The 14,930-nt window shown below is 49.4% G+C and overlaps 1 protein-coding gene across 4 annotated transcripts; it reads right to left on the bottom strand.

Moving 5' to 3' along the window:
- Nucleotides 1–1,116: 1,116 nt before the first annotated feature.
- CLNS1A (chloride nucleotide-sensitive channel 1A) lies at nt 1,117–11,356 on the bottom strand. 4 transcript variants are annotated; one of them, XM_035115672.3, is made up of 7 exons: nt 11,175–11,356; nt 9,106–9,242; nt 8,577–8,702; nt 5,788–5,898; nt 5,265–5,438; nt 3,458–3,547; nt 1,117–1,723 (listed from the first exon to the last, which is right to left on the bottom strand). In XM_035115672.3, the coding sequence occupies exons 1-6, from the start codon at nt 11,291–11,293 to the stop codon at nt 3,480–3,482; spliced, it is 735 nt and encodes a 244-aa protein (XP_034971563.2). In that variant the 5' UTR covers nt 11,294–11,356; the 3' UTR covers nt 1,117–1,723; nt 3,458–3,479. The 4 variants fall into 4 exon arrangements, with proteins under 4 accessions (XP_034971563.2, XP_034971562.2, XP_088524569.1 ...); XM_035115671.3 differs by having other exon boundaries at nt 3,463–3,547; XM_088668443.1 differs by having other exon boundaries at nt 8,577–8,699.
- Between the last annotated feature and the right edge of the window lie 3,574 nt (nt 11,357–14,930).

Raw genomic sequence — 14,930 nt, 5'->3', positions numbered from 1 at the left:
AAACATTTTCTACGCAGTTCAAAAAGGATTGCTCTGAAGTTGGGGAGCTCAACCATCATTATAGCTAAGTGAAACTTTTTTAAAAAAATGAAAAAAACTGTTCTAGTTCTTGAAACTCAGTGTCAAATCATGAGGGGGGACTGAGCCAATATGAAATGCAAGTAAGCAAGCTGTCAGAACCCAAGAGGACACTAATAACCAAAAGCCCTGTGCTGACATTCCAATTCTCATACAGGCATTTTCAACTTTTTCACTTTTAAACCAAACATGCATTTGGGAACTCACTTCTTATTTTTTTTTACCATATATATGCCTGGTGGTGGTGCTCCTGTTGCTACCCACTTGGGATCAGGCTGTGATCCTCTTGTGGATCCCCAATCCTCCAATTGAAGACCAGTGTGTTAGGGAATTAAAATTGTCCCTCCCCATGCCTGCCTGTCATTCAGTACGAGGAACTTCACATTGGCATATAGGCTAACTCGGATAGAGTCCAATATGTGTGAACTGTACACCACACAATTCAAGAAGTATAAATTAGGCAAATAGAGCTCCACGTTTGCAAGCCCCTAGGCAGATGTGTGCATCAGGAGGGCTAAGTACAACATAAGTGCCTTGCTAGATCAGTACAAAGGCCCATCTAGTCCAGAATCCTGTCCTCACAGTGGCCAACCAGATGCCCCAATGGGAAACTCGTATTCAGGATCTGAGTACAAGAACACTCCTTATTTGTGATTTGCAGCAGCTGGCATTTAGAGGCACACTGACTCTGCCAATGGAAGCAGAACAAAGTGTCGTCTTCAAGGAATTAAGTCTAATCTACCGCTACACCTTGTAGAAGCAAATTCGACAGTTCAACTATGTACTGTGTGAAGCAGTACTTCCTTTTGTCTGTGCTGCGTCTTGAAACATTCAGCTTCATTACATGGCCCCAAATTCTCCTCACTCTCTGCATCATTTTATATGCCTATGTCGTGTCTGCTTGTCATCTTCTGCAACAGCACGGAACCCTTGAGCCCAAGGAAGACACATGAAGCACTAGAAAGGAGAACTAGCCAAACCTTGAATATGGAAAAAAGTTTCCTGTGACACAGAAAGAATGTACAAAAAGGTAGTCTGTAAGATACAAAAATTATATTTATTGAACCATTTTGTTTTTATTTATAACAAAAAACATAATAAGTTTACCATCTGGGGGCAATACAGATGCCATCCCAACGCCAAACCGGGCCACTAAAACCATGAGAAAGCAAGAGCGTCCAATGGAATGAGCCAATCCCTTGAAGGGTTTTTACAATTTGTTTGTCTCTGCAGCCCCACCGTACCTCTTGCCTCGTTTAGCTAAACCAAAGTAACGCTCATGTCAGACATCGTCACCTGTGGATAAACAGGCACAAAAATATGGGGGAAATTCTAGGATAATCTAGAATTCTGTTCTAAGTACAACTTTATTCTTTAATCTCTATCATTTCTGTAAAGGCTTTCCAGTAATAACCCATGATTAATCCCTCCTTTCAAACCCAAGGTATTATACTTTTCTCAAGTTCTTATGTTTTTTTAAAAAAAACCAGCCCCACAGTGTCAAATCCTGTTTTATATCAGTACATCTATAAAAGCATTTACAGACCTAAATACCCATATTTAGGTCAATAATACCGAAAGGGCAATTCCTGATATAACATCTTCAAGCTTGGAGAGCCTGTTCTGAAAATGCTGAGAGAAGAATCTGGAAAACAGACAAGACATGGATGGGTTCAGCGATAGGGACTTCTTTTTGGTTTACAGAAAGAAGCAAGCATAGGGCAGAGCGCAAAGCTGCTACAACGCACCAGGGACCTCTTGGCATGGTTTTGAGCCAGAGCTGTTTTGGTGAGCACCAGAAAACCCACAATTACATACAAAGAGAACTTAAATACTAGGCTACGTGATGGCCAGTGTTTATTTTAACTGGCTTTATAGACTTGGCAGGGAGTAGCAGGGGGACAAAAAGCAGTAACAAAGGTATATGGGTGTAGCACAGGGTGGGGAGGACAATGGAACACAGCCGGAATGGGAGAAACAATGCCATAAATGATATTTTATGAGTTGGTTCTAACGTATTTCACCACATAATTGTCACTATCATATAGTAGTCGCACCCAGTTTTTTCACTCCAAAAATTATCTTTCATCGCGTAATTGGCCATGAGCTCCCAGGCTGTCTTGGCCTCTTCCCAGGGCTTGGCCAACTCGCGGCGAACGGTCTGCCATTGCCAACAGGCATGGAGCAGTGCCAAGGTTGCCTGCTGCTGCTGCCAAGCTCCCAGTGCTCTGCAGCAGCACCAGGCAGTCCCATTTTGCAAGGCGCAGATGGGGTGGCTTGCACTGTGCACCTTGTGGAGCCGAGGCTGCCTGATGTTGCTGCTGGGTGCTGGAAGCGGAAGAAGTCAGCCCCTCCACTCTCAGTGCTCGGCGGCAGCAACAGGCAGCCTTGGCTCAGCCAAGTTAATGGAGGCAGTGGCTGAGCATGACCAGCTTCCTCCATCTTCGCCCCAGCAGAACCTTTGTGCGCCTCCGGAGGGCGCAGAGGGCACATGGCCTGAGGCGGGGGCCTCGACAGGACAGGAGGCTGAGCTGCTTGCGCAGCCCCCAAACCCCTCTTGGAAAGCCGGCGCTCTGGCTCAGGCTTCACGTAATGGTCACAGCCCACTTTTAGGAAAATGCATTTGGCATAAAATCTGTGATGATTATGCGGTGAAATACGGTACAGTGGTACCTCTAGTTACGAACTTAATTCGTTCCGGAGGTCCGTTCTTAACCTGAAACTTAACAAGAGCCGTGCTTTTGCTACTGGGGTCTCTTGCTGCCGCTGCGCCATCGGCACATGATTTCCGTTCTCATCCTGGGGCACAAGTTCTCAACTCGAGGTAACTCTTCCAGGTTTGCAGAGCTTGTAACCTGAAGCGTTTGTAACCTGAGGCACCACTGTATATAAAAGTTTCACATTCTTTGTTTGGTCCTCATACATTTGTTGTGAACCTCCTTGTGAGAGGAGGCGAGGCAGAGAAGCAACAACTAGCACAAGGTCACCTGGTGAGCTTCATGGCACATTTTTTACTTTATTATGGTTTTTACTTTTGCACTGCAACCTGTGATAACGTGGGGTAGACATCACCTAGATAAAACCAACAAACCATCCTCAGGAATCTAAATTCTGAGACCGGATACCTCAGATACTGCACAGAGAATTAGCTCAAAAGTCACCATACCCTTATAATGTAGCATTTAAGACATGAAAACTTTTATTAGTTAAAAGGAGGGGTTTTTATGTTTAAAAAGTCTGCTTTATATGCTGTTTGAGCATAGGGTGAACTGGTGGGGCGATATCTAACCAAGCTGGGTATTTTTCAGCAAGTTAATGAATGAGATCAGGAAAACCAAACTGCCTTATATGGAAGGGAGAGGAAATTGAGATGGCAAACCTTACAGCAGCCCACACCCTCCTCAGTGATCAACATCTGCGTCTTCAAACTGCCCAGCAACTGCCGGGGCTGCATCCACCTCCATTCCGTCTAGAAGCAAAGGAAGAAACGGACTGAAACCTTTGGAGACATGAAGGGAGACTACAAAGCAACTAGTGCCCTCTGCCGCCAAGACAAGGCTGGCTTAAGCGTCATAAAAATCAAAGGAAGAACCGAAAAGGATATTGTGCAAACCTGCCCTCCACCACCCTTGGCACAGGACCTGACCACAGATCAAAACAATCAATAAAAGCAAGGGGAGAAGCTACCAAGTACCTACATAAGAAGAGACTTCACTCCTCTAAAAGCATGATCTGATCCAGTCCCCAGGAGCTCAAAGTAACCATTTCTTTATTTTAAAAACTTACAAAAATACTACAAACAAGCAAACATACCCAATCAGATAAAGAAAGAGCTTAATGTCATTTTTTTAAAAAAATAGATTCTTTGTAATCCTATATAATAAAGTCCAAGTTGTCCCTGCATCCAAGCTGTCCCGTGTGTCCCTGGGGTACTGCGCATGTGCCCCAGGGACACAGGGATTGGACAGCAGAGACTGGACACACACGCGCGCGCGCTCCCCCCACCCTCTGCCTACTGTTTCCCTGCGGCCGACCAACCGCCGCTCCCGGCCGGACAAGGAGGCTGCTTTATTTCCCATTCCCCCCCCCCCACGCGACCAACAGCAAGCGAGCGTGCGCGCTCTCCCCACCCCACCCCCACCTGGTTCACTCACGTGCCCAGGACCCTGGCGGGTGTGAGGGGTGAGGGTCCCTCAGGGGAAGCGGGGGGGAGCGCTGCGCAGAGGAGAAAGAGGCAGCGGCAGCTGAGCGGAACGTGTCAGGGGGAAAGGTCGCGGCCAAAAGCTGGCCTATTTTCATGAAAAGAGCAGCCTGCATAGCTGCCTTCCCCTCGCTGCCTGCGCATAAGGAGGCGCGCACCCTGCCGGTCTTCTCCGGGTCGCGCGCCGCTCCAGCCCTCATCCCTGCAGGAGCGCCTGCACTTCCGGGTTCGAGGCCTCCCTCCCTCCGTCTGCCAGGGCGTGTGGAAGTAAGCCAGGCAGGCAAGGCAGGGCGGCCGAGAGCGATGGCTCAGGGGAAGCGCAAGTTCCAGGCGCGCAAGGAGGCCTCCGCGGGGAAGAAAGTGAAGGCCGTGGCGGCGGCCCGGGGGCCTCGCAAAGGAGGTAGGGCCGAAGGACGGACAGAGGCAGCCCAGGGGCCGGCTTTGCTCTCAACTTTGCCTCTGGTTCCGGAGACCTTTGTGCGCGCTCAGAAGGCTGCCTCCCCTTCTCCAAGACTCAGCAGCCGAGCGCAGAGAGGGAGGGAAGGCCGCGGCCCCGTTGCTCCTCTCACATGTTCTAGCGCCCGTTTACTGAACGGGCTGAATGCCACTAGTACACCATAAACCTCACACACTATTGTCATGCCCAGTCTTGACAGGATTACCCAAGAGTGTTTTTCCAAATAAGTCTGTGTGCGGGAGGATGAAGGATGAACAGGTGGGATTCAGACTCTGTGCTTTAAAAAATGCTAGCAGAGGCAGCCTGGGATGCAACAAAACATGAAGGCAGCCAGTCCTTTAACTGGAGCGGATACAGGCAACAGTCCCTCTACACAGCCATGGTGCACGGATAGCTTAGCCAAGAGGTCCTCGGACGATAACTCTGAGCTCAAGCCTCAACAATCCATAATAATACCAGGCTGCAGGGAGAGGAATAAGCTGCACATCCAACTGAGCGTTCACACAGCAACAGACGATTAAAACTCACCTTCGAAGTCTCTGATGGAATCTTCTGTCCGCACCCCAGCCATGTGGTACTGAGTGCTTATAGATTGTGCCAGCATGCCCTCCAGCCTCTCCAGGGTAGCCTGACCCTCAGCAGTTAAACGTGACAGGCCTTCTTCGTAAGTGTAGAAGGATGGGATGTCACCTTGGCCAATTTCTGCAACAAACAAATAAAACCCAAATTGCTAGCTAACATTACAACAGATAGGTGAAAAAAAATCTTTCCAACAGCTACTTCAGTAATAGAATTAATACTAAGTGTCAAATATCCAACTTGTTTGCATTATGTATGCGTATTTACTGAAATTCCCATTCCTCGTGCTAAATTATTTCTGCAACTGTTATAAACCACTTTGTGCTGTAGGGAGTCCAGCAACATATAAGTCTACTGGTTCAAAGCTAGTTTTGCCTAATTTTTCATCTTTGGAGGCACACAAAGCTGACCAAAATTCTATGCCATATGGACGTTCTCTGAAAATTAAGGGAACCCACCGCAGCCCTCTTACCGTGGGCTTCCACGTCATATTCCTCACCCTCGTAGTCGTTGTCAGAGTCTTCGTCTTCAGGATCAGGATGCAGGGCTTGGCATTCACACATGGCAGAGAACATGGCTTCCACTGGGGAAAAACACACACAGAGAAATGCACAATTTGTTCACTGGCAATCAAATAAAATGGACATGGACGAATCCTATATAATAATGCCCATGTTGTCCCTGCGTCCAGATGTCCCGTGTGTCCCTGGGTCACTGCGCATGTGCCCCAGGGATACAGGGATTGGACAGCAGAGACTGCGCGCGCGCACTCTCCCCCCACTCTGCCTCCTCCAACCGCCGCTCCCGCCGGGGTGGAGGCCGGCGAAGGCCTCCTCACAACCCTCCCTGGCCGTGAGGAGCGGCGGTTGGAGGAGGCGGGGGGGGGGAGAGTGCGCGCGTCCTTCCTGTCGGCGGCTGGGGGAGAGGAAGGAAGGAGGAGAAAGCGCCGCTTTCTCCTCCTCCGTTCCTGTCCCCCTGCCGCCGACAGTAAGGACGGATCCCAGGGTTCGGAGAAGCGCTGCGCAAGCGCTTCTCCGAACCCCGGGATGTCTGCTTCCTGTCGGCGGCTGGGAGAGAGGAACGGAGGAGGAGAAAGCAGCGCTTTCTCCTCCTCCGTTCCTGTCCCCCTGCCGCCGACAGTAAGGACAGGTCCCAGGGTTCGGAGAAGCGCTGCGCAAGCGCTTCTCCAAACCCCAGGATGTCTCCTTGCTGTCGGCGGCTGGGAGAGAGGAACGGAGGAGGAGAAAGCAGCGCTTTCTCCTCCTCCGTTCCTGTCCCCCTGCCGCCGACAGCAAGGACAGGTCCCAGGGTTCGGAGAAGCGCTGCACAAGCGCTTCTCCAAACCCCAGGATGTCTCCTTGCTGTCGGCGGCTGGGAGAGAGGAACGGAGGAGGAGAAAGCAGCGCTTTCTCCTCCTCCGTTCCTGTCCCCCTGCCGCCGACAGTAAGGACAGGTCCCAGGGTTCGGAGAAGCGCTGCGCAAGCGCTTCTCCAAACCCCAGGATGTCTCCTTGCTGTCGGCGGCTGGGAGAGAGGAACGGAGGAGGAGAAAGCAGCGCTTTCTCCTCCTCCGTTCCTGTCCCCCTGCCGCCGACAGCAAGGACAGGTCCCAGGGTTCGGAGAAGCGCTGCGCAAGCGCTTCTCCGAACCCCGGGATGTCTGCTTCCTGTCGGCGGCTGGGAGAGAGGAACGGAGGAGGAGAAAGCAGCGCTTTCTCCTCCTCCGTTCCTGTCCCCCTGCCGCCGACAGTAAGGACAGGTCCCAGGGTTCGGAGAAGCGCTGCGCAAGCGCTTCTCCAAACCCCAGGATGTCTCCTTGCTGTCGGCGGCTGGGAGAGAGGAACGGAGGAGGAGAAAGCAGCGCTTTCTCCTCCTCCGTTCCTGTCCCCCTGCCGCCGACAGCAAGGACAGGTCCCAGGGTTCGGAGAAGCGCTGCACAAGCGCTTCTCCAAACCCCAGGATGTCTCCTTGCTGTCGGCGGCTGGGAGAGAGGAACGGAGGAGGAGAAAGCAGCGCTTTCTCCTCCTCCGTTCCTGTCCCCCTGCCGCCGACAGTAAGGACAGGTCCCAGGGTTCGGAGAAGCGCTGCGCAAGCGCTTCTCCAAACCCCAGGATGTCTCCTTGCTGTCGGCGGCTGGGAGAGAGGAACGGAGGAGGAGAAAGCAGCGCTTTCTCCTCCTCCGTTCCTGTCCCCCTGCCGCCGACAGCAAGGACAGGTCCCAGGGTTCGGAGAAGCGCTGCACAAGCGCTTCTCCAAACCCCAGGATGTCTCCTTGCTGTCGGCGGCTGGGAGAGAGGAACGGAGGAGGAGAAAGCAGCGCTTTCTCCTCCTCCGTTCCTGTCCCCCTGCCGCCGACAGTAAGGACAGGTCCCAGGGTTCGGAGAAGCGCTGCGCAAGCGCTTCTCCAAACCCCAGGATGTTCTAGCGCCCGTTATTGAACGGGCTGAAATACACTAGTAAGAACATAAGAGCCCTGCTGGATCAGACCAATGGCCCATCTTGTCCAGCATCCTGTTCTCACAGTGGCCAACCCCATGCCTCAATGGGAAGCTCGTAAGCAGAACCTTGTAAGCACAAACAACACAGAACAGCTAGCAAACAATCTGAAGGAACTACTCGAGATTCATTCAGCTGGCCGCACCCACAAGTCAACAACGGATGTTATACGTAGTCCTCTGCCTGGATTAAGCTTCTGTTGAGATACTCTTGATAGGAGCAATTTATGCTGGAATGAGGGATGGTGCTCACATAATAATAATAATTTATTATTTATACCCCGCCCATCTGGCTGGGTTTCCCCAGCCACTCTGGGCGGCTTCCAACAGAAAATTAAAACACAATAGTCTATTAAACATTAAAAGCCTCCCTGAACAGGGCTGCCTTCAGATGTCTTCTAAAAGTCTGGTAGTTGTTTTCCTCTTTGATATCTGTTGGGAGGGCATTCCACAGGGCAGGCGCCACCACCGAGAAGGCCCTCTGCCTAGTTCCCTGCAACTTGGCATCTCGCAACGAGGGAACCGCCAGAAGGCCCTCGGTGCTGGACCTCAGTGTCCGGGCAGAATGATGGCGGTGGAGACGCTCCACAGGTGCCACATTCCAACACTCGGTGTGCAGAGCAAGGTTGCCTCTAGAAGTAAATTGGTAATCCCAGGTCCTGCTCCACCATCTTGAGTGCAGAGGCAATCCCACTTCACAACAGCAACCTGGGCACCATTATTCTAGCCATGGAAGCTATGCTGAGCTGTGCTGTTCTTCCTACTTACAGGCTGATTTGTCGCTGGGTACAAATCTGAATTCTGAAATGGGCTCAAGATCATCATTGCTGCCATCCTCCTCCTCCTCCTCCTCCTCTTCTTTTTCTCCCATGCCATCTTCTTTTGATTCTTCTACTAAGGAATTCAAACATAGTTGTGTTGCCAAGTTATCTGAAATAATGCTAACTGAAGAATGATCCATATCATTTAAAACATTTGAAAGCAGTTCAAATATATAAACATCAGCTGTACAGTATAAACATCAGCTGTACAGGCCTGGAAATTTGCACAGCCGGCTTCTTTCTGCTGGTTACCATGAAGAATATGGAACTATGAAATTATTGACCAAGAACACTGGAAACATGATTTAGCAGCCCTGGGCTTGTGACATGGTACCATTTTACTTTCACAACAACCTTGCAAGGTAAGCTAGGCTGAAACCTCATGGCTTGCCCACAGCCACCCAGCAAACTTCATGATGCAGCAGAGATTTGAACCCAATGCCTCGCCACTTCACTAGACTGTCTCTCTTCCGTACCTTCAAACTTTGCATTTACCATGACGTACAAATGCTCCCACGGATAAGCATTCAGATCCCTGGAGATGGCATGCAAGCTTATGATGGGATAGTCCAACGAGAACCCGAGGCCTGAAGTCTCTATCCATGACAGGCGGCTGGTGGGGGAGGAAACCCAAAGAAAACGAAAGCAGTTTTAGTTATGTCATAGAGGAGCTCCATCCTTCTTTCAAGCCAGGTCCCCACTATGCACCACCAGTGTCCTAGGAGAATGAGGAATTAAGTAGGCGTGGGGAACCTCAGGCACGAGGGCCAAATCATCTCTCTCTCTGGCCCTTGGAGCTCTCCCCAGACCACACCCCACACTGCCTCTGGTTTGCCACCCAAGTCTTCTTGCTGTCAGAACTGAGTCCTTGAACACTGATAAGGTCTATTCCAGGCACCCCCAAACTGTGGCCCTCCAGATGTTTTGGCCTACAACTCCCATGATCCCTAGCTAACAGGATCAGTAGTTGGGGAAGATGGGAATTGTAGCCCAAAACATCTGGAGGGCCAAAGTCTGGGGATGCCTGGTCTATTCCTTGTCAGGGTGGAGGACAAAGGGATACGTAAGATATCATTGCTGCCCAATGGCAGCTGTCCTAAAATTCTGGATTTCGCCATTGTCCTATACGAGCAGCTCCCACCTGGGTGCAGAAGGGAGGGCTTAAACTTAAGGAATCAGAAGTCAGGCAGGTGGTCAATGTCCAGAAATTCAGTCTACTGCAGACTGGGGGCAGCTGAACTATAAAATGTTGAACGAGTTAGTGAAGAAAAAAAAGTCACAGCATGTGTCTGACAGTTTATGGTATCCTGGTTAATAAACTATTCCCTCTCCCATACACTAGCAATGTTCAGGTTCAGAGATGACATCCACTGCCATCCCAAAACAGTACAACAGGTAAAGGTTTAAGGAGGATAGGGTGGAGAAGACATTCTGTTCACACCCCCAGCTGCTGTCACTAACAGTGATAATATCTCAGCCGTACTGGCTGAGGCCGATGGGAGCTGTAATCCAAAACTTCTTGAGGGCACCAGGTTGGTTAAGGCGAAAATAGCAATATTCCTTAGGTTCCAAGGCCACTGCCCACCCAAACCCCAACAGGAACAAACTTATTTTGTGTCAGCCAAGGATGCTGCATCACGTATCCAGGACCATGTATACCCTGTGATCTAGCATCCATTATTCCCCTACTAGCCTCATTGGACCTGCCAAACCCTAGGCATGGGTATCAGCATATTTTTAACTCTACAGCGTTACTGAAGCTACTGGACCAAACCAAAAGTCTAGGTGGGGAACTACAGTGGGGAAATAGGAGTTTCACAACCGGGGCGTGAAGGGCACCCATCTCTTATTGTTTGTGTCTCATTTTCTGGTATATATTTTGAATTCTTTTTTTCAAATGGTGTGTTTCCAAAAACCATTTTGTTTGTAGCAGACATTTTGTATTAATATATAATTTCATTTCTATTAACGTCTGTTTTTTGCATTATTGTTGCTCCCCCACCCCCACTTTTTTTTAAGCTGTTCTTATTTTTGTCTGTAAGTAGCACTGACTCCCCCTCAGGGAAAAAAGGAGGGGTATAAAGAACCACATGCATTAACCCAGGCACCCCCAAACTGCGGCCCTCCAGATGTTTTGGCCTACAACTCCCATGATCCCTAGCTAAGAGGGCCAGTAGTCAGGAATAGTGGGAATTGTAGTTCAAAACATCTGGAGGGCCGCAGTTTGGGGGTGCCTGCATTAACCGCAACGCTATTCCTACATGTAAGCAAGCGCCCTCGGCGCCAACAGGCCAAATAATGCATTTGGTCCACGTTCCCTGGCCAGCTAAATCCAGCCAAAAAGCAACCACCACCCCAGAGCATGAAAGCTCTCCCATGGCTTGCCCGTCACAGCAGGACCTCGAAGGTAGACTGCTTCTGAGTGGGGAGGCTCCGTCAAGAATAACGGGCCTCTCTGTTACCCCCGCACCCTGTGGCAGGGAGTTCCGCAGGCGAAGCCCCTGAACCTTCCGCGCAGAGGCCGGCCTCTCGCTCTCTCTCTCACCTCTCGGCGATGTAGAGGCTCCCGGTGCCCAGGCCTCGTCCCCCCAGCACGGCCTCCGTTTCGGGCTGCCGAAGCCGGACCCCCTCGGTAGGCGCCACGAGAGGCTTCAGGAAGCTCATGGCAGCAGCGGCGTCGGCGTCAGGTCGGAGATCCTCCCAGCGCCTCTTCGCGCTATCGCGCCTGGAAAACGAAGAGGGGAGGGGGGGGGGGAAAGCAACGAAACCGGAAGCGCGCGCAGCTTTCCCCCAGTCGACCCGGAAGCGTTCTCCCCGCGCAACCGCCCCGTCACCATAGAGACGCAAAGCCCCGCCTCCGCGTCTCTGTTGTTGCCGTCACGTGACCGTCCCCACTCGCCTCACGAGGGGAGGCGGCGGACGCCATGTTGGAATCCAATAAACACTTCAGAAAATTTATTTTAAAGAGGCGCGACGGCGGTGGGGAGAGCGGATGGGAAGGATGATAAATAAACCACACGGTGACGAGGGGTGGAAGGGAACGGCCCGTCTCCATTTGCCTCCCGTCGATGCTTAAGGGACTAGCCGCCTGAGAACTGAGGGAAGGCCGATCCTGAGCGGCGTTGGACTCCGACTCCCGTCATCCTCAGCGAGTGCGGCCGGCCGCCAGGGATGGCGGGAACTGTAGTCCCTCAGCGCCTGAAGCAGGCGTCCCCAAACTTGGCCCTCCAGACGTTTTGGGACTACAACTACCATCATTCCTAGCTAACAGGACCAGTGGTCCTGGGATGATGTCCCAAAGCATCCGGAGGGCCGGATAAGTTGCAACGAAATTGGTAATAATAATTAAGTGAAAAAACGAAATAGAGAGACATTCCTGCCAACACTTCTCGGGACCTAATCTAGACCTCTCCTACATCACCAGTTCCCTCTCTTTTTGAAAAAAATAGTATTCATTTCAGGTTCTCACAACTTCCTACTGCAGCTAAATTAAAATTGGGTAAAACTGCAGTACCTCCACCTGGCTTACAAATGGCCAATGATGATAATAATAAAACATATATAAAAACATAATAGAACATTTTAAAAAAACTTCCCTCTGCAGGGCTGCCTTCAATAAACGAACACTCGTCTATATAACTTTAAAATTCATTGGAAGCCCCCCAACCCTCACCTGGATCTCTCCACATTTTAGTTCTTACCTACACATTACATTGTTTAAATTTCCCATTTTTGACATCTTTCTGTTGATCTCTGTTCAGCTCTCTTGATTTTTATTTTTAAAAGCCATTTATCAAAATGTCCATCTGCAGTAAAATTAGTGAATCTGATTTAATGCAAAATAAAAAACTTCCTTCAGTAGCACCTTAAAGACCAACTAAGTTTTTATTTTGGTATGAGCTTTTGTGTGCATGCACACTTCTTCAGATACACTTGAAACAGAAGTCAGACCCTTATGTATATACAGAGGGTGGGGGTGGGTGGGAATGGGTGATGGGCTGATGGGAGTGGTAAACCTGTAGATGGCTGTTAACGACTGCTGATGACTGCAATTGGTCCTGTGGGGGGAAAGCAAGGGCTGAGACGCTAAAGAAAGCTTGATCATGCATAATGAGATAAGAATCCAATGTCTTTATTCATCCCAGGTGGCTCCATGGTTTTAAGCTTGGTAATGAGTTCCAATTCAGCAACTTCTCTTTCCAGTCTGTTCCTGAATTTTTTCTGTAATAAAAGAAAGCTCATACCAAAATAAAAACTTAGTTGGTCTTTAAGGTGCTACTGAAGGAATTTTTTTATTTTGCTTCGACTCAGACCAACACGGCTACCTACCTGTAACTGATTTAATGGTTATTCTTGTGTGACCTGCCATCTTCCACGATGCCATGACAAGGAAATGCGTGGCTCCTCGCACACTTTCTCTGTACGTCAACTTACTTTAAATGGTTTTTTTTATTATGACAATTTACATGTCATATTTATATGAAAGAAATGACAGTAGATATTATAAACAAAACAAAACAAAAACATTATGAAAGAAAAAAAAAAGTTACACAATCAGGCCTCCGAGCTAGAAAAAGGCTGCAGGCCCGGCTTATACACAAAGAGCTCTGACCAGACCGTAGTGAGACAACATTGAACATTTCAATAACAAAAATATTGGCACCAGCCGTAACATTTTTTTTAAAACTTCATTTACAAGGAATACAGTATTTAAACAGTCATGTACTGCAAAGCTAAAAACACCAGCTGTTAGTCAACTGCAGTTAACCACTTTTGAGCGTTGAGGGTACAGGGGACTCTCCATTTCAAGTTAAGTTTTCCATGCAAGTGAGTTTACTGGGGGGGGGGGAGAGTTGGGGGGGGTTGGAAACTGAAAGAGGGAAGAGAGAAAGCAACCCAGGATTTATGTACAACAATGAAGACACTTCCAGTTCTTTCCCCAAGGTATTCACTTCCCCCTCTAATTGGCCACTTCAGATGCAGCATTCTTTTAAAAAATAAAAATAAAAAGCATGGAAATGATCTTCGCAAGGGAAAATACATGCGCACCCATCACTTCTCAAGCACAATGCAGATTCTGCCAATAATGCACTGGGCTGGAAACTCCGCTTCCTGATCTGTCTTCTCAGACCAAACAAAGAAGCATCAACTTTTGCAGCAACTACGCAGGCTTGTCATGACGCAGCCTTAAAATGCACAGACCACATATAAAAACCCCGGTGTCTGTTCCTTTCAAAATGCAAGCAATCCATGATTTTTCTGCTTTAGTAAACACGTTGTACAATAATTTGTTTTCGCAGAGACTGGCCAAAGCAGGTCCCTCCCCACCACCCCAAATTTACCAGTATTACTTTTATAGTGAATGGGGTGGGGGAAGGAGAAAGGTTAAAGGTGAGAAAATTCTGGGCATAAAGTAGTGCCAGAGTTGCTCTCTGCTCCCAAAGGATGACGCCTCCATTGCTCAGCTTCAGTGCAGTTCTGCTAAATTAAGGGAGACATCAGAGAGGAGCCTTGGCAGATTGCATTTCACCCAAAATGTAAGCATTTGAGCTGGGCGGGTGCAAAGAAGAAAAGAGGCTCCGATTCAATGGCGAAGGTCAAGATTTAGAAAGCTCCAATTATAAAATACAATGAAACGGCCCTGCGCTAGAAAATTACTTCGCCAGGCCGATCAGTGCACACATGGCTCCAAGCCAGACCTGTGAACTTCACCCACCACACACAACTTGTAACATTTGCAGTAGCCTCAAAAGAAGAGAAGGGACTGCAGAACTACAGTGGACCTCCTCCACTGTAAAAAAGGTGCACACTCCCCCACAAGGAAAAGGTGCAGGCTTGGGAAGTACGAGACGCCGTCCCCTGCGTGCAGACAGAGCACAAATAATATGGAGTAGTTTGCAAGACTTATCTGAAAAACGTCACCTAGTTTTTAATTTAATTTTATTTTTCAAAAATAAAGAGTATTGAAACAACAGTTCACTAAGCGCAAGAATGGGGAACCGGTGGCCCTGCAGAGACAACAGCTCCCATAACCCTTGACCATTGGCCATGCTGGCTGAAAAACAAAGATGGGAATTTGTGTCCAACAAGATGTTCTCCACCCCTGGCCTAGCAGATATCTGCACGGATCTACTGAACCGTGTACAAGACAATGAGCAGGAGGCGAAAGCGACGCCACCAACATGCCACCTTTCGCCTGACGTGGCTTTTCCTTGTGGAACCAAACAGCAAATTTCTGTAGAGCAGAGTTAAGAAACTGGCCGACGGCTCGCTGCCCACCCCCTGCCCCGCACCCTGAAAC

The sequence above is a fragment of the Zootoca vivipara genome, chromosome 4 (assembly GCF_965207765.1).
Source record: "Zootoca vivipara chromosome 4, rZooViv2.hap1.1, whole genome shotgun sequence".
Taxonomy (NCBI): Eukaryota; Metazoa; Chordata; class Lepidosauria; order Squamata; family Lacertidae; genus Zootoca; species Zootoca vivipara.
This window is presented reverse-complemented; position numbering and strand designations above follow the sequence as displayed.